The 19,439-nt window shown below is 38.0% G+C and overlaps 1 protein-coding gene across 4 annotated transcripts in view; it reads left to right on the forward strand.

The window, feature by feature from the left end:
- The window catches only part of LOC118431756 (cytosolic carboxypeptidase 6-like), an 84,883-nt gene that overhangs the window by 52,456 nt on the left and 12,988 nt on the right, over window positions 1–19,439 (forward strand). For all 4 annotated transcript variants that reach the window (XM_035843058.1, XM_035843059.1, XM_035843056.1 and 1 more), the window contains exons 6-9: window positions 4,444–4,483; window positions 12,704–12,793; window positions 14,961–15,075; window positions 18,897–19,008. In XM_035843058.1, coding sequence (XP_035698951.1) covers window positions 4,444–4,483; window positions 12,704–12,793; window positions 14,961–15,075; window positions 18,897–19,008 — 357 coding nt within the window. The remainder of the gene's footprint in view (window positions 1–4,443; window positions 4,484–12,703; window positions 12,794–14,960; window positions 15,076–18,896; window positions 19,009–19,439) is intronic.

The raw sequence follows: 19,439 nt of genomic DNA on the forward strand, positions 1-19,439 counted from the left end.
AATTTTCATGGTGTTGCGGTTGCTATGCTTTCGTCCGTGTTACCATGCGTTTTATTACTACTTCAAATCCATTCTATAGTATAAGGTATAATTTAAACAAAGAAAATTGCGGGGCAAAGGACGCCAGTTGAAAGTTTACCATGTGATGTAATGCCCAGCGTATTACCGATATCGATACATTCGGCACGTCAAGCGCTGGTATGGACCTAGTTCATTTACAGAATGACGAGAATATAAGGAGTTTGTTATTTGAGAGAACACGTTTATCAACAAAACGTAGGTTGCAATTATTGTCTTATATTTAAATTGAGTCGTTGTGTATACAGGACAGGAACAGACACGCCGGGATCCGGACTTTGGTCAAAGACGCAATATATCAAGGGGTTCGTTACGTTTGGGTCTAAGTATACTAGTATGGTGAGCTTTCATGTTCTAGATATAGATACTCATCTTCGCCGAAAAACTACTGGATTTCTATCACTCAACTTTTTGTATGTGTGTGTGTGTAAAAAAAGGCACGGATAATTTTCCGGGTTGTGTCTGTAAACGACGCCCACTGCTCCGTCCCAAGCGGTGACCCGGGAGTGACGGTAACTCCTTCGATCTTTGCTCACCTAAGGTTTAGTTTTAGCATGTTGGGTAATATATAGACAAATATATAGTTCAGAAAGAATTAAAACGGAGGTTTCAATGCCGAGCTCCAGCGTGAGAATGGCCGACAGAAAAGCTCAGGTATTGTTAACTTGGTAAGTGGAGAACAATGGGGGCGGAGAAAAGACGCGCATATCAAAGGAGCAAGTTCGCGTCAAAAAATAGCTCCACTTGGAGCGACCAAAACAAATGTAATCCCCGCCTACAACGGCGTAAACCAATCAGCTATTGTTGCCAGTAGTGAAATGGATGATTGACATTGATTTCCTCATCCATATGCATGATTTGCGAGTGAGGATTTTTGAGGGCCTTTTTGACCACCGTGAACCGTAATCCCTAACCCTTAAAACCCTAACCTTCAACCCTAACCCTTATACAAGGGGTTGGAATCAGGGATGTCCCCCTAATCCATCCCTCTCTTCCGGGATTCAAATTTGCTTGCTGGGACAGACAAAAATTTACCCTGTCCAATCCACAAATCTGAACTTTAAAAATGTATATTTGTAAGCTTAAAATGACAGTGAAAATTAACAACATGGGCTCCAAAAACAATGAATGGGACAGACAAAAATTCAAAGCTGGTCGGAACATAAGGCTATCCTCGCATGGATGCTTCAATTAAAAGTCCAGTATCGTGCTTATCCATGTGTGGATACTTCAGCAGGGTTGCGTGGGGACATGTCACACCTAAAACAAGAATTACTATCGATTTCCCATTTGTTCTGTGTGCCAAACTTAGTTAATGATTTTTCCAGGCCAGTGCCGCTCTAAATGAGAGGCGTAATCGGGGAGGATAATGGATTGGTCAGATACTGCCGATCCAACAAGACGTTTCCAATTCGGTAGTGACAGGCTGAAATTATGCCATTGTTTAACAGATCAGTTTTGTCAATTCTGCATTGATTTTCAATTCTCTTTCCCTCCCCCGCATACGTATTCATAGAAGTACAATATTTGTGACAGTTTTGTAAGATATCACCATGTGCAATGATTTTTCGTCCACGGAATAAGGAAGAATAATGCAGAATGGACTTAGTGGATTAATGGTTGGTACGCGATCCATCGGCGTTGCACTTAAAATCTTTCAGCGATAGTTTGTGGGAAATCCTCCCTCTCTTCATGGATATTCGGCTTTTATTGCTTCTATTGAATTTTACTTACGGATAATCTTTATTCAATAGCACAGTAGTGTATCTGATCTGCTGTACATAATATATCAGATGTCGATAGCTATCTGTTTTCAGTGACGTCCAATGTAAAATTGCTCTTCATCATCAAGCTAGGTGTAACATTTTGCTGCTTTTGTTTTTTTGCTCAGTTCAGTTCATTGTTTTTTGCTAATGATATCTTTTTTGAAAGAAACAATTAGGAGAAATTTTTACTGCAGTTATTTTTCTAAAAGTTTTATGAAAATCTAGTTGAGTGAGCATAAATGACTAGATTTGTACTTTGGTAATTTTTTTTAACTCTCTCTAAAATGCTCTACAAAATCTGCATTGTGCTAATTACTAGTAACACCTCACAAATATTTTAAACCAACTGTTATGAATTAAAGTTTTTGCACCTTTAACAATTGGATTGTAGTAAAGCTACATGTACCATGATTGGTTTATATAAGAATTTAAACATTTTGAAAATATATCATCAGATACTAAGTACATGTATGCAGTTCGGCCTACAGGAGTCTGCGATATGGTTGATTTCTGTCACAAATGTTGTCCTAGTTTTACTTTAAGCTCCAAGGAATAAAATGCAATATAGATGTTATAGATTCACCAGGACTTTTCCAATATGGGAATCATGCCTGAACGCTTTTCATTGCCCAATATTGATGGCACCCGTCATCCATGCTGAATTTTTGACCAGCAGGCAGCTATGAGTTACAAGCACCTTCCTACAGTTTGATGCTTATTGAATAATGGCTTAGTGATTAATGGTACTATTGAACACCAGGGACGCCTGCGCTGATAACTAGTTTTGGCCACATATCACGAAAGAATTATCATTCCAGGACATCAAAAGGTAAAAAAATCGTACAAAATGATTTGGATCTTGAAAAGATTCCAGACCAAAAAGTTAATCAATACTGACAAAATTGCATACACAGATTGGCCGGTGTAGGAAATGATGTTGTAGAGCTGAGGTACATGTATATAAGTCCTTCTTTAATTAATGCTAGCTTTTCCCACATGAAATTGTATCATGAAAGAATTATCATTCCATTCAAACGTGACAAAAATTCCACATAGGGACTGGTCGATGGATTTGACATGCTTAACATGTGACTGATATGTGACTTTGTGACATGACTGATATGTGACTTTGAAAGAAAATTTTAAAGAATAATAAAGGGACTGAAAATTGTACATTGAAAAGGAGATGACATTGGATTGCTTGGAATAAGTATCATAGACCTAAAATTAAACATTCATTCCTGTATTTCATAACATAACAGTATGCCCTTTTATTAAAGCCAAGAAGAAAGTACATGTCTAAGATTAAGTATATGTACTAGTTTAATAGCTACTATCAGACTGAGTATGGTGATTGTGAGAACTGTTTTTGCTCCTTTTCCTTGTGGTTTTGCACTGACTAGACAGGAAATCATCTATAACAGTCATGACCATCTTCATGCCTCTGTTTTCTGTCTGCAGTGGCTGTGGTAGTAATCCACAGTCTCGTGCCACACAGCCCAGACACCCACATTCCTCTAATCTTGTCTCGACAGACTGTCTGTACCATGTCTGTGTCTGCCCCCCCCCTCTCCATCCAGTCTGCCTGGAAGGTCAACCACCAACCACAATCAATCAATCTGATCATGTGACCCATTGCAGGTGACAGGAATTGGTCAGACCCTGACCTAGCCCAGATGCGCTTTATCCCAGCCACGCTGTAAAGCGGAGCACATCCTGGATATCCTTTAGATAATACACTCCTTTAACATCATCAATCATGGTGATTTACAGGCCCAAGTTGCCATATTTGGTTCGACCTTGTGAGACTTGACTTTGAAATCTATGTGATCAAAATCTACAGTTTTTAAAGCAATTGTTGAACCTAGATTTTAGGATTAGATTGGCATGTGGAGTCGCATCTGCGTCTACCCCCTCCTCTTCTCCAGTGACCAATCACAATCAATCAGTATGATCATGTGACTCATTACAGGTGGCAGGAGTTGGTCAGACCCTGTATGTGTCTGTCCTCCTCCCCAGTCGGTCTGCCAAGGGCAACCACCAATCACAATCAATCAGTATGATCATGTGACCCATTACAGGTGGCAGGAGTATTGGTCAGACCCTGTATGTGTCTCTTCCCCCCCCCCCCCCCAACAGTCAGTCTGCCAAGGGCAACCACCAATCACAATCAATCAGTATGATCATGTGACCCATTACAGGTGGCATGAGTATTGGTCAGACCATGTCTGTGTTTCTCCCCCCCCCCCCAACAGTCAGTCTGTCAAGGGCAATGGCCAATCACAATCAATCAGTATGATCATGTGACTCATTACAGGTGGCAGGAGTTGGTCAGATCCTGTCTGTGTCTTGTCTCTCTCTCCCTCTCTCCCCTTAGTCTGCCAAGGGCAACCACCAATCACAATCAATCAATTGTATCATGTGGTGGGAGGAGTTGGTCGGGCCCATTAGACAAGGCAGGGGGGTCTGGTTCAATAACTTTCCCATCAGCAAGTTTTCCAAAACCAATTGTCATACTTTGAAATATGATTTTTTTTGTCCCATTTGATATTATGACTGCAGATAACAGCTAACTGTATCCTTTATTCTTATGTTACAGCAACAAAGAAGACTAGATCTTCTGACCATCACTGCACCAGGTATGTACTAAGTCAGCCAATCAGCTACTTTAGCTTATCAACCAATGAGAAGAAGTACATGTATAATTATGTTAAAGGTACATTAACATAATGAGAAGGTCTGGGCCAATCAGCAGCTTACAAGTCCATCATTGGCTAGTTAGATTGATGTAATGGTAGCAGTGTTGAACTGAAAAAATGTATAATTTTATCAAAACTTGATGAGATAAATCTTTTTACATAACATGAAATATGAAAGTTTGACAATATTCATAGTGCAGTAGACTACTTTATTTTTTTTCATCCTTTTATATTTTGTTTATAAGTGAAGAGATGAACATGGACATTATAACTTGAATTTTCCATTCAAGCTTATAGTTCATCATAACCTAATAGCCTACATTTGTATAGTAAGCAAAAGAGCTACAAAATTCATTCTGATTTTTTTTTGAGAAAGAAATCTGGAGGATGATGTATTGCTTCCATGTAATTATCTTTGACACCTGTATAAAATATAGTACTATAGGCCCTTTGACATTTTCCCCATCCATATTTTTTCCATTAGGCCACACCAACTTAATATAATGGATTACATCCGCTTGCGCATTTATTTTTGAGTATTCTGAAAGAAATTGTGGGCACAATTTTTTACCCAATAGCATCTCTGGTCAATCAGATTTCTAATTTTGCCAGAGGATCTTCTCTATAGGGTAAGAGGCACATGGTCAGGGCAAGCATCCTTGTACAGCATCCTTGGTCCCCTCTTTAAACAAGAATGACAATATATAAAAACATAATTGAAATGTCAACGATTATCTCTTAGTATGTCTTACTGGAGGTGAACATAAGACAAACCAAGCCTGGAAAAGAATGGACTGGAATTTTTATTGCTGTGGTTTAGCAGCATTTTTTTCTTGATTTTTCTTTTTTTTACACCCTTGCGCATTGGTTTTGGGGTCTCCAGAGGATGTCATCCATAAAATTAGGTCAGTATGGCCTAATCTCAGCAGACAGGTGCTGTAGGCAGATTTGTAGGCAGTGTGGTGATGGCATGCTGGAATCTGACCCAGTTTGGTAAATTATTGATGCCAACATCCATCATTCTAAGTGACAAGACTGTCAGATACACCAGCAAATTATTAAAAAATTTCCTGACAAATACTTTGGGATCAGATGAAATTCCCCAACTCCTGTTGGAGGAGCTGGCATTAATAAGGTCACCGAATGAGGATACTGTTTCAGTTTTTTTGAGGTCATGTAGAAGTCGTTGTCTTTCATGTTTCCGACCTTGTCAAATGCCTTTGTGAAAGCGGCTAAAGATGAAAAATGCCTCAAATGTAGAGACATGTATGATCATTTATGGTATGCCCAAGTTGTATATACAATTTACATGTGTTGTTTATGACATTTATGAAATGCTCTACAAAGTAAATCTATAATCTTGTAACAGGTACTTGTCATTAGAGAAGTTGCTGAACTTTTGGAAGGAGGAAATATCTTTGCAAACCAGTCTTAAAAATTGTGATTCATACGAAGGTTTGTGGACGTAAATTGCGAGGATGCTGCCATTTTACCCAACTTAATAAAGCTTCCTGGCGCGACGAAAATTGGTCCCAGTGGGTCACGGAATTTTGCAGAAACGAGTGAAATGGGTAATGAAGTGCGACAGGACTCCATAACGCCATAGAAACGCAACATGGCCGGGACCCATCCAAATGGCTTAAGCAGCAAACAAGCTACATCTCAGAACCCCATGTGGTGATTTATTGACAATTAAGCCATCAGGTTGGATCAGGGGGATACCCAGGAAACGGCACCCCATACTTAGCTGTGAGGGGAGAAGATCATATCATTTTTGCTGATTGTAATATCTTGCCTACCATTGAGAGATATCACAATCAGCAAAAATGACACTTTAAGGACAAAACGTTTTCATCTACATGAAGTTAGAATTCCTAAAAAATCCCTTAAAATAAAAGATTGAGAGAAGTGAAATTAAGCACATCTACATTGTATATCATATCAGGGGTAACTTTGAAAATTGTCAAATTGTACTAGGCTGTAAGTAGGTATACTTATAACACAACCCATGGTAGTTTTTAGATACCTATGGTGTCAGACTTTGTTTCCAAATATAATGAAGTGTGAAGTCTTTTTAGTCGACCATTTGAAAATGATGAACTAATGTGATTATATGAATATGAAGAACGTCAAAGCACAGTAACCCTGACTAGGTTGGCTTTGAACACATGGAATTCTTGTTTAAATTCAAACAGTCTCTTTGTTCTTCAAATAGTTTAGTTCACAAGAAGGATTAAAAAAAAGATTGATATCTCATTGTACATCAAACAGTCTGTATCAATGATCTTTGGACAAAGTTGTTGATTGCTACAATTTCAAAATGACTGGATAATCTACCTTTTTGCTGGAAAACATGCCCTGTTACATTGGAAAGGGATTAGTGACCTGTGAACATTTGCTGATTGCAAAAAATTGCTCAGTGATTGAGAGGACACCGGCTGTATTGCTGCTGAAGATATCCCTTTATACGGCCTTCACACTGAAAGCAAATCAGCAGGAATCAGGCAGAACCAGCCGGTATGAGAATTTGTGCAAAATTCATGGCACATTTGGGTGGGAATTCCAAATGGACCTTATCCTAAATACATGTACCTCTTCACATGAGAGGCAGAATTAGCCCAAAATGCTGTTTTAATGAAAATTCTTTTATGTTCCCTGGCATTTGTAGTACATTCTAGAAATTCTCACTGCATTCTAGATATGTGTGTTCATTCTTGCAACCGGCCGGTTCTCCATGGAATAAGATCAGAATGTTTTGAATAATGCTGGGATGACTTAGAATGGAGTCGTACTGCAGTTAGAATAGTTAGAGTACACTTCGAATATTTCACCACTTCAAATGCACCTCAAAAGTTTTGAGCGTGACAAAAACATTCGGGATGGCCGCAAGAATAGGCACAAATATATGGAATGCAGTGAGAATTTCTAGTATACATTACGAATTCCCAGGATTATATATTAAAGAATTTTACTCTGATGCCATTCTAGCTCATTCTGATTCTCGTGTGAGCTGACACTCATCTGTGAGCTGTCTTTCTGTTATGTAACACCAACATTACTAACCCAAATGATTAAACCATTCACATATTAGTACAGCCTACTAACGGGGACACATCTATGTTTTAATGCATAGTTTATTGTCCAATCAAACACAGTTGAAAGTGTTTTCTTGTTGTGTAACACCAGCATTACTAACCTGAATGATTAAACCGTTCACATAAGTAAAGCTGACATTTCCGTGTTTTACTGCATGGTTTATTGTCCAATAACACACTGTGGAAAATGTCAGAAACTGTAGATCCTTCACCGTTTGCAGTATCTCGTGGCGTTTACTGCGTCTTTTCTCATCAAGTATTTTCCGGCCTCCCCACGGGGTCAATCTCTCTAATGGCTGGGTAATGAGATTCTAATGGAATCTAATCATCACGAGTTATTGGGGTCAAAGTGTCAGGGCCAATTTTTCCTCCTAAGCAGTCCAGAAAGTTTCCTAACATCCTAAAGTACATGTTGTAGTATCGTCAAGCAAGTTTCTTTCCTAATGCTATGTGACAGGTCCTTGGTTTAGTAGAGAAAGCTGTAAAGTACCATATAAAATGTTAGGGCTAATTTTTCCAGAAAGTTTCCTAACAACCTAAAGTACATGTTGTAATATCGTCAAGCAATGTTTTCTCTGAAACAGTCCAGAAAGTTCCGTAACACCCTGTTGTAATATTGTCAAGCAAGTTTCTTTCCTAACACCATGTGACAGGTCCTTGGTTTCAGTAGAGAAAGCTGTAAACTATCACACAAGGTGTCAGGGCTCAGAATGCCATGCCTATTACGAAGTTATGAAAATACTAGATTTAAGACGAAACTGTTTGAATATTTGGGTGAAAAGTTCACAGAAGCATTCTTTTCGAAAGGTCTGATATCAAATTTCATCATAGTTGATTTGAACTGCTGAGAGATTTAAAAGAAGCTCAATGTTTTATGTTGTCAGATATGCCATGGGCGCTGTTCCTTGACTTAAGGAAAGCGTTCGACACTGTCAACCACCAAATCCTCCTTGGTAAACTTCAGAAGATGGGTTTTGACAACGGGGCGATAAATTGGTTCAGATCTTACCTCACAGACCGTTTCCAGCACGTAGATATTCAGAACCAGCAGTCTACGCAAAAACGTGTCACGTGTGGTGTCCCGCAAGGGAGCGTGTTAGGTCCTTTGATATTCAGCTTATATGTGAATGATCTACCACAGGTTGTGCGTAAGTGTAAAATCCATATGTACGCAGACGACACTGTGCTTTATTGCTCGGCTAGCCTGTCTAAGGAATGTGAGGAAACTGTGTCAGAGGACATGAAACTGGTAGCTAACTGGTTTATTGTAAATAGACTATCACTTCACCCTGACAAAACTAAAGCCATGTTATTTGGATCACCTCAGAAACTGCGTCACGCAGGAAACACTGTCACTGTAACTGATGGGTTTAACTCATTTGAGCAGGTAAAAGTGTATACTTACCTAGGTGTCACCATGGACTCCTCTCTAAACTGGTCAGCACACACAGAAAGGATGGTAAAGAAGCTCCTTGCTGGCCTTAGTGCCTTAAGCCGGGCTAAGCCTTATGTTACTAAGGAGATCCTGCTAGTCATGTGTCGAACCTTGTTATATACTCACCTGGATTATTGTGATACTGCATGGTTACTGTCACTTTTTCATTGTAACAAAGTAAGATCACAACAGTTGACTAAACTGCTAAATCGGGCAGCCAGGATTATTACTGGGCGATCACTCAAAGATCGTGTACCTACAGAAACCCTGCTTACAGAGGCTGGTATGGTACCCCTGGTTGAAAGGGTGAAATTGAACACGTTAGTGACTGTACACAAGGCAGTTCGCCACAAGGCACCTGCCTACATGACACAAATGTTCAAATGGCTGTCGCCCCCAGTGCTTAGAGTTCGTACTCGCACCGCTACGAAACAGCTCTACAACTTCGACCCTCACATGCTGGACACTCCAAAAGCACATGTGGAAACCTTCAAGGGCAGCCTGCAGTACCTAGGGCCTGTCCTGTGGAATAGTCTCGCTGCTGATCAGCGGAAACACACGTCAACGTCAGCATTTAAAAACGGACTGTAGATGACTGCAGATGTGCCTATACTGAGACTGTTTTGTACATGTAAATGTTTGCAACGTTATTTGTATATTGTTGGGTTTAAACTGTGTCATGTAATTTTTAATGTGTGTCCAGGGATACCTGAAAATCAGATCAATGGATCTGAGGTATTCCCTGGTAAAATAAATAAACTTGAACTTGAACTTGAACTGTAATCATGGCATGTTTGCAGTGGTTATATTTTCCCATTTTTGTGGTGAATTTACAACACCATAGATATGTTTTCCTTGTGTGACTATTCCATTATGGCACTGTTATAAGCTAAAAAATACAAAGCACAAGAAATCTATTCTCCCACTGCAAAATAAAAACTACTGTGTATGCAGGTATAGAATGATGATTCCTTAGTCTGTTGACTGGTAGTATACATGTAAATTCTTGATTCCTGACAAAAGTTCCCCATGAAAAATGCATTTGTCTTCAATAAGTACTTTTCCATTTCCTTAATCCCTATCTGGGTTATTTTCTACGTGGAGGCAAAAATAATTGATGTACCAAACTGGATGAACCTTGAAAAGATAATCCCATGTTGAGGTAAAGAAACAGAAAAAGTTTGTAATAATTTTCATGCCTCTCTAGCTGATTAAGGTATGCTTCCATCAAGCAATTACAATCTCTGTTTACATATGACACTAATTTGAACATAACTCAGTTTCATGTAGTAATTGTTACGGAAGTATTTGCGTATACGTTCCATGATTATTATTTCTGATTTAGCTGTCTCCCGTGTATTTATTTTTCACTCATAATTCTTCCTTTATCAAATATCCTATGAGTAGAAATAATACATCAGAGAAATAATTCAGCTACAATTTTGAAGATAAGGGAAACCATAGTCATACTGGTAGATATTACATGTAAATGTTACAGAGTCTAGTGCAATCTTCTCAGATAGAGTTCATGACTTTTAGTGTATTTGCTCTGATACAAACATACCCAAGTATAAAAGTTTCTTTACCCTGGAAATGAAGAATTATATACATTACAAGGAAAAGCATTTGTTCTCAACCACTTAGCTACGCTATGGATCATTTTTCAATCCGTTGTGACAATTATCAGTCATAAGATTTTACGACACACTTAATGGATGTTCAGACATGCAGGCTCTAACAATGGGAAAACTGTGACTAATGCACCCAGACATTTCTGTGTCTCTCTTGTCACTCTTGACAAAGTAAATTTGCTTACGGGCATATTTTTTAATGGTTGCGATGCATGCCAGGTGGACATTACAGAAGTGACCTGTCAATATCAATTTACCATTATTGCAATACTTTTATCAGATACTGTTGATTTTGAAATTTTTGCCGCGTTTTTAAGTTAGCAGTTTTTGCTGCGAACCCATCACATTGCGAACACATTTTGTTACTTCTGTTGTTTTAACCACAAACGGAAAACAGGCAAACTCATGATTTTTACAAATACTAGACAATCCGTCATCATTTTTTAATGATATTCTGGAAGAATTGCCAATGGTTGTATGCATGATACATAGAATGGTTTTGACTATCATGGCCGTTTCACTACAGTAGATATTTGACATACTATTAAATGCATATCAAAACCTTAACAAATTTTAACAGTATTTCAGTGACTGTTTAGATTTACCATATGCATGTATTTGTTTTGAATATCTGCAAGTTGATGTCACTTCTTAGCAACAATTATAATTGTTCAAATGGCATGGTTCAGACATTCTTCTGCAAAGTTGTTGCTCTATTGTGAAGTTTCCAAATAAACAGCCTCAATTAAGTGCTGTGAAATTTTCAGTGCTGTAAATTTAGAGCCTCAAATTTAACAGGAATTTACAGTATTTATTATTGTTATAAAGTTACCGGGTCAGCAGTTTGGCAAAGGGTCATGAAAAATTGATGGGACCGGAAATGTACAGTCAGGGAAAATCCAGTTTAGTAAGTGATAGTGGAGAAAATAACATTAGTGTGACCTACGGCATGTAGGGATAATACTGGTTACATTCTGGGGAAGAATGTAATCTACAAGGTACAATTTTGCTAAGTGTATGAGGGAGAAACTATGACATTTAGTACCAAAGTTGTTCATTGGTCAAGTTGAGGCAACCGTTCTGTAGTTTTTCAGTGCTAAAATGCAAAATAAAATTTGATACCATAATAAAATTTATAATAGATATCATATTCATCAACTGTACAATAATTGGCATATGCAAATACAGTGCCTGATATTGACAAGGGAATCTTGGCTTTTTTTGGAGCCAACAGTCAAAATAAGTCATGGTGTTTGTCACACAAAAAAGTGTAATTGTTTCACAAGTGAGGTATCATTTTAGGATGAGCTTTACAATCTTGACATGAACCACAATCATATTGTAATGAAATAGTGATGAAGCAAAAGACCCACTCACATAATTTTGCTTCATGTGTGAGAAAAACTTATTAAAAGTACCAAAAACATTGGGTTGTCTCTTAGCTTTCAAATGATTTATTCACTTCCTTTGGTGTACTTGCATCTGCATGTATAGTGGTATACTTGTATGTGTGCATGTTTGTTTAAGTCAAAGGACATGAAATTTGAAATCTGTGTCTCTTTCTTGTCTCCTTTTTTGTAAGAAGACCACATGTCTGAAACAACCAAATTCTATAGGTCCCCCCCTGGCCTTAGATAAGCTTGACTGTATAATGCATAAAATTTGGATAATTCTATACTAACTATAAAGATATGTACAACCAAGTAATGTCTGTAACCTTTTCCTATTAGGTTTACTTTTGCCTTTCCTCTGTGCGTACAATCTTTGGCTGAGTCATACCAAAGACTAAAATGGTACATGGTGCTTTCTCTGCTTAGCAATCAGCACTAATGAAGAAGGGTTTGGGAGTTAAACACACATAACTACAGCAAACTAGCCCCCTGCTGTAGTGGCTTGCACAAATGTGTGACCCAAGGGCTACAAAATGGAGATGGGCGCCAACCCTAAGCATCTGTTACAGATGCACAGGCAACTTAAACTTTAACTTTCTTCCCCACAGAAAACTTGGACCCTGACGAGAACCAGAGAGTAGTGTTTGTGACGGCGCGTGTACACCCCGGCGAGACACCTGCCTCCTTTGTGTGCCAAGGTATGCCTGCAAGTGTGGCGATAAGCCCAATGACTCGATCATGCTGTGATACTTCCACGTAACACAAGCATCCTACCTGGCTGCCCTTTAGAGCTAAGGCATTAACAGCAAACAAAATAGCTGTTTACAGAATAGACTATCACATCCACCGGATTTCTGTTGAGCAATAATTTCCTAGTCATGCTGTGATACTTTCACATTACACTGTGAAGTTACAAGCTGCCCTCTAGAGCTGAGACATTTAGTAAAAGTTTAACAGTGAACAAAATAGCTGTTTAAAGAATAGACTATCATATCTGCTGGATTTCTGTTAAGCAATAATTTTATTACATGTAGTCATGCTTTGATACTTCGACTTTACACTGTGCAGTTATATAAGCACCCCACATGGCTGCCCTTTAGAGCTAAGACATTTAGTAAAAGTTTAACAGTGGACAAAATGGCTGTTGTAAGAATAGTCTATATTCACTGGATTTCTGTTAAGCAATAATTTTACTAGTCATGCTTTGATACTTCCACTTTACACTGTGCAGTTATATAAGCACCCCACATGGCTGCCCTTTAGAGCTAAGACATTTAGTAAAAGTTTAACAGTGGACAAAATGGCTGTTGTAAGAATAGACTTATATTCACTGGATTTCTGTTGAGCAATAATTTTACTAGTCATGCTGTGATACTTCCAAATTACACTGTGCAGATACAAGCATCCTACATAGCTGCCCTTTAGAGCTCAGACATTTAGTAAAAGTTTAACAGCGGACAAAATGGCTGTTTACAGAATAGACTACCATATCCACTGGGTTTCTGTTGAGTTGTAATTTTACAAGTCATGCTGCGATACTTCCACGTTACACTGTGCAGTCACAAGCACCCTACATGTCTGCCCTTTAGAGCTGAGACATTTAGTAAAAGTTTAACAGCAAACAAAATGGCTGTTTAAAGAATAGACTATCATATCCACTGGGTTTTGGTTGAGTTGTAATTTTACAACGTTTTAGGCCTGGTTCTTTATGTGAAAGCAAAATGCCACAGACAGTAATTAGGTGGCTGCAAACGCTGATAGGTAGTGTGGAAATGCGTGTACATTTGTAGCATCATTATAGTGTGCTTAGCAGAAGGTTCTCTAATGGAAATCTATTCAAAAATTTAAAAAGAAAAGTCAAGGGGAAGTCATAAAAACACATAGTTTCCCCCAGTTCAATCAATAACGGGTTAGTAACTTACTTGTTCTGAATCCGCGATGTTTCAAAAGTTTTCGGAACTTTTATCATGAAAAAACTCTTGTAGGATTTCTCCTTAATATATGTTTTCTTCACTTTTTCAAACTATTGATTTCTCAGTTCTGGAAGTTTCATTAATATAAAGGTATATTTTGTTTAAACATTATTGCTGGCAAAGATTTACTGTATTAGTCCCACTATCATATTATGCGAATTCAGCATCCGTGTCAGGGCTCGAAATACATTTTTCTGCATACCTGCACTGGTGCAGGTAACATTGAAGATTACCTGCACCAGACAAATTCTACCTGCACCCCTCTGAACTTAAAAATTATGGATCATACAAAAATTGTTCAGGAACCATTGCTATTTTTTCTGTAATACTTTATAGGTGGCAACATTCAATACAGCTAATAACAGTCCACATACACCTACATCATATGACATTTATGTATAAAACCCAGTACATGGACCAGTGCAGGTTAGGTGCAGGTAGACATCAGAAATAACTGCACAGCTCCAATTTTACCTGAACTAACCTGCAGGTGGTATTTCGAGCCCTGCGTGTTTTGAAAAGTACATACAAAAGGTAAGTCAAAACTGGCAAAGAAGACCACTTGGGGAATTGATAAAACCTGTATATGTGGCCAGGTGATCACTACAGGGATTCTAGACTTAATGCTTGTATGAATGGGAAGACTTATTCAAGGGACCACCAAACAGTGGTCACATAATCAGGTTGTTCTTATGTTAGAAGTGACCACTTGTACAACAAGTTTGATTGTACTTTGCATCTGGATCGTTATAAACACTTAATAAATAGTTCAATGTTTCAATTGCTAAATGTAAGCTAACATTGTTTAGTATAATTATATGGACTACAATGATGTCACCAGAATCATAGGATGACTGAATTGAAGTGTTTATCTATATTGATTCTCCACTAGGTTGGATAGACTTCTTGGTGAGCCAACACCCTATCGCACGGGTGCTACGACAACACCTGGTATTCAAGATTGTCCCGATGCTCAACCCCGATGGTGTGTACCTGGGTAACTACAGGTGAGTAATACAGAGAACACAGAAAACTTACAATTGGAACATCCTGACTAATGATTTTAGTCCTGTCACAATCTACTGACACCTGTTTATGCTAGGACCATGAATTGTCAACCAACATAATGGAATTCATCACTTTGCACTTTGTAATAAACTCCTATGAATTAAACAGTCATGGATTTGTCATCAAAAGTCATGAGTTTCACAGCCATAGACTTTGTCATATATTACCATTATGCAATTATGATAGCACATAGACTTTCATAGCTTAAGTCCTTCCATAGTAAGAAATGCCATGGCTTGGAAGTCGTTGATCCATTGCCTCGGAAAAAAAGCAAAAAAAAGGATCTTTACCCTCAAAGACTTCATAGTAGTAGCTAAAAAAAACTCTCAAAAGTTCTTATCCATTTTTTTGGCTGATGATGTAAAAATGTAGAGTACATATCAGTGGAAAACTTTTTTATATTGGTGCTGCCCTTGGTTCTGAAATGCAGGATGTTATGACGTTGGTAGCTTAAGTCTTTCCATAGCCATGAAATTCATCCCATAGCTTGGAAGTCATCGATCTACTGTCTGGGAAACTAGCAAAAATTGGATCTTCATCCTCAAAGACTTCATAGTACTAGGCAAAAAATCTCAATGTTGTTTTACCTTTATTTTTGTTTATGATATCTAAGTGTACAGTACTGTAAATGTACTTAAGTTTGCGGGGATTTAATCTTACCGTAGCAGGAAAAAGGACTTTTCGCGGTGGTTTTAAGTTCACGGTAGCACCATGCACTGTAGTCTCTTACTGCCATGGACAAATGTTCGCGGTGGTTTTAAGTTCGCGGTGAAGCGTCCACCGCGAAAACCAGGAAATTAAACCACTGTGAAAGTTTCTGCATTTACTTGCATATCAGTGGAAAAGTTTTCCCATTGGTGCTCCCCTCGGTGCTGAAACACAGGATGTGATGACGTCCCCGTGCCATCACATGTACAGGAAGCTAGAAATGTACCGAACAGACGGCGATTAGCCTTGTCTGCTTCCCAAAGTACACAGACAGTCTGTCTGTACCTGGCTTTTAATGAACTGAACTGGATTGAGGCCATTTATGAGCCATTATGTGCACTAATGATGGCAGTTTGGGACTAGAGGGAACCAGTAACATGGCTTCGCCATTTGGGAAAAATGGCTGTTAAATCAATGGCAGTTATCCTGTCTGATTATGCTATGTTCCTTCCGGTAATTTGCAAGTTGGTACAAGCATCTGTTGGGAGGATACTTTTCGTGTTTTCAAAGTCATTGGTAAAAGTGGACGGATGTTTTTTTTTTAAATTTTATCTGAGAGTCTTGCAAATAATTCCGTCCGTATTTCAATATGGGTTGACACTTGGAATATAAACTTGAAGATGGGTGCTATTGGCTCTGTTATCATTTATCCTATTGGCTACATATGTCCATCACTTTGCAAAGCAGTGTGAGTCAGAGATTCCTAGTGCAGCACCCCTAGGTTTTGATATTTATTATATAATATACAGTGGGAGGATTCATTGTGAGTGGCAAACATGCATGTATATGTGATATGTTTAGATATTTCCTTTTAATTGTGATAATTTTTCGATATCAACAAACTTAATTTTATGATAGAAATTTTCACAGGGATATATTATATATCACAAGCTGAATGCTGAAATTTTATATCATAATATGATTAATTTTTTATGGGTTAGGGCCTTGATTTTGGGTTGAAGAAAGGAAGTTTTGCAGTTTTGTATGTTTGTGCTTTAAACAATTCTGTAGTATAGTATCAATACAGTGGAATTCATGTTTGCCATGTCATGAATTCTGGGATGAGAGGTTACTATAAAGGGCTTTTTAATCTTATTTGCAGTACATGTATGCTTCATCCAAAAAACATATAATTTCTTTAGTTTGGTAACTTTCCATTTCTTTCTGGCACTTAATGGAAAAGTGGGGACAAGTAACTGAAACTTTACGAATCCTTTCTACACCATTCTTCTGACACAAAATTGGAAAACGACTTAAGTGGATTTGCTAAATTGAACACTCCAAGGAAAATTAAGCCACGTCTGAAAGATTTCTGACTATCTTTAATTGCAGTGAGAAAAGGTGGAAGACCAGATAGGAGTTCAACAACCCTTGACAATATACAAGGAAGAGAATTGTTACCTCCGTCAAGTCAAAGCATCAAGATAACTAGTCATTGAAGTGGAAAAAAATAACTCCAGAGTAGCTTTTAAAAACTTTAAAAAGACTGCTTTCCTAATTGATACTGGCAGAGAAATTGTAAGCTTCACAGGTTACAAATTGCATTTTCCTTATCAGACTAAAACAGTTGGCAAGAAACTTGGAACTAGATTGCACGGGACAAGTTTGCACACAGACCTTTCAGGAAAGATATACATAGAAGCTGTGACTGTGCTCGAGCTTTGTTCATGTTATATGATATTCGAGTGTTAACTTGATTACCATATCTTGTTAACTGAGGAAAGTTTCTCCAATACTAGTAATACTTTGTAGTTTTAATTCGTGATAGCATAAATCTTCTTAATAATAATCTTGCCAAAAATGAATACTGTTAATCAATTTCATATTGCAGTTGGTAATTTTAGTGGTTGGGGGGAAATGGCATTTCATTTCGACTTTGGGAACAAAGATCACTATCTTAGATATTGAGTGATCAAATAATAATTATTGCAATTATGAAATTTTAGCGGTTACGTGGTGATTGCACAAAAGTTGCTAAAATTAAGTTACAGTTAACAAATCATGAATTACCGTGCACACTGGTAGATATTTCAAAACAAATTCTGTAATAAGTGGAATATTCTCTGTGTGTTTAAAATGCCATTCACAAAATGTTACTAAAATTACATCTTCAATGCAATGTCTTGCATTATACTTGCAATCCACAATCCAAATTTTTGCAGCTGTGCTCTTTCCCCTTTTGATCTATACCAACTTTGAAGTGGAAAATGACATACATGTACCATGTTTCTCTTCCAGGTCTGTAATCACTGAAAACATCATAATCATCATAATTTTGCAGAACTCAAGAACTAAATATTTGTTTGAAGTGACAATTTGGTGTTGAGGGGCAAGAGACCTGGAATTGAAATTGCTCCAGCATTTCTGACAACTAGAAATCTTGCAGGTGTTGAAGGATCAGGCCTTTCATGATTTAAACATGGTAGAGATATATTCAAAGAAAATTACTCTTACAAGTACTTGTTGAGAAATACATAATTTCTTAGCAGTACATCTTCTATGTCTTTTAAATGAATAGATAAGGTTAACGTAGTATAAAGAAACAAGGAACTGGGGAATTTGCCCTTTTCCCCTTGTTTAAGTTTAATAGTTACAGTTTCAAATTTGGGCTGGAAACAAGTTCTCAATTGAATGCATAGCATAGCAGTCATTCGGATCCTGTAGGTCCTTCAAGTTTACCATCTTCATTTCCTTTAAGAGCAAGAGAACTGAAAGTTGGCACAGTTTTTACTCATTAAAAGATGTGCCAAGTTTCTCTACCAAAGTTCCTGTAAAACAAGAACTTGTAGGCGTTCAGACATGAGAATAACAATCTGCACTTGGGAGATCCGTATGATGATAATGACATTCTGTAAAACTTCAGTTTTGCCCTTACTCACAAATTTTACCAACTTGAACTTAGACTACATTGCATGAACTTATTTTCATAAATTAAGGGTATAGCCTTAAAAGCTGCAATAAATATATACTGCACTTTATTTTCATGCGTGGCAAATTGAATGGAGCCGCTTGACAAGATTACTGATCTTACATGTTTTTAAAATTGTTGCAGGTGTTCGTTGATGGGTTTTGATCTGAACCGCCACTGGCAGGACCCCTCCCCCTGGGCCCACCCCACTCTCCAGGCCACCAAACAGCTGCTCATGGACCTGAATGGAGATGAGGTGAGAAAATCATCAGACTTACAAATGTGGAAAGTTCTGCAGTGCAAGGTTGGACAAGTTTTCCCTTGTCCTATCGGGCAAGTGCATACAAAATTTGCTTGGACGAACCAAGTTTTCCCTTGTCCTGGACTATCAGGCTAGTGGGCTTGTCCATCCTTGCAGTTGATTCACAGTACTTGGGATGACCTCATCACCATGAACTTAAAACCATAACATTGTGTGTTCTGTTCACTGCCTGCCTACCCCATTGTTTCAACCACAAACATTAAAACACCACAAAAACTCCATTTCATCCCTACTGCATAATTAAATTCCTGTAAACTTTTTACAGTACCTGAAGGCAGGGCCACACCCCATAGTACAAATTAACTAAGATGTTCACTCTGGCTTTCTTGGAAATTGGTGTTATTAGAAAATATGAAAATAATTTG

The sequence above is a fragment of the Branchiostoma floridae genome, chromosome 15 (assembly GCF_000003815.2).
Source record: "Branchiostoma floridae strain S238N-H82 chromosome 15, Bfl_VNyyK, whole genome shotgun sequence".
Classification (NCBI taxonomy): Eukaryota; Metazoa; Chordata; class Leptocardii; order Amphioxiformes; family Branchiostomatidae; genus Branchiostoma; species Branchiostoma floridae.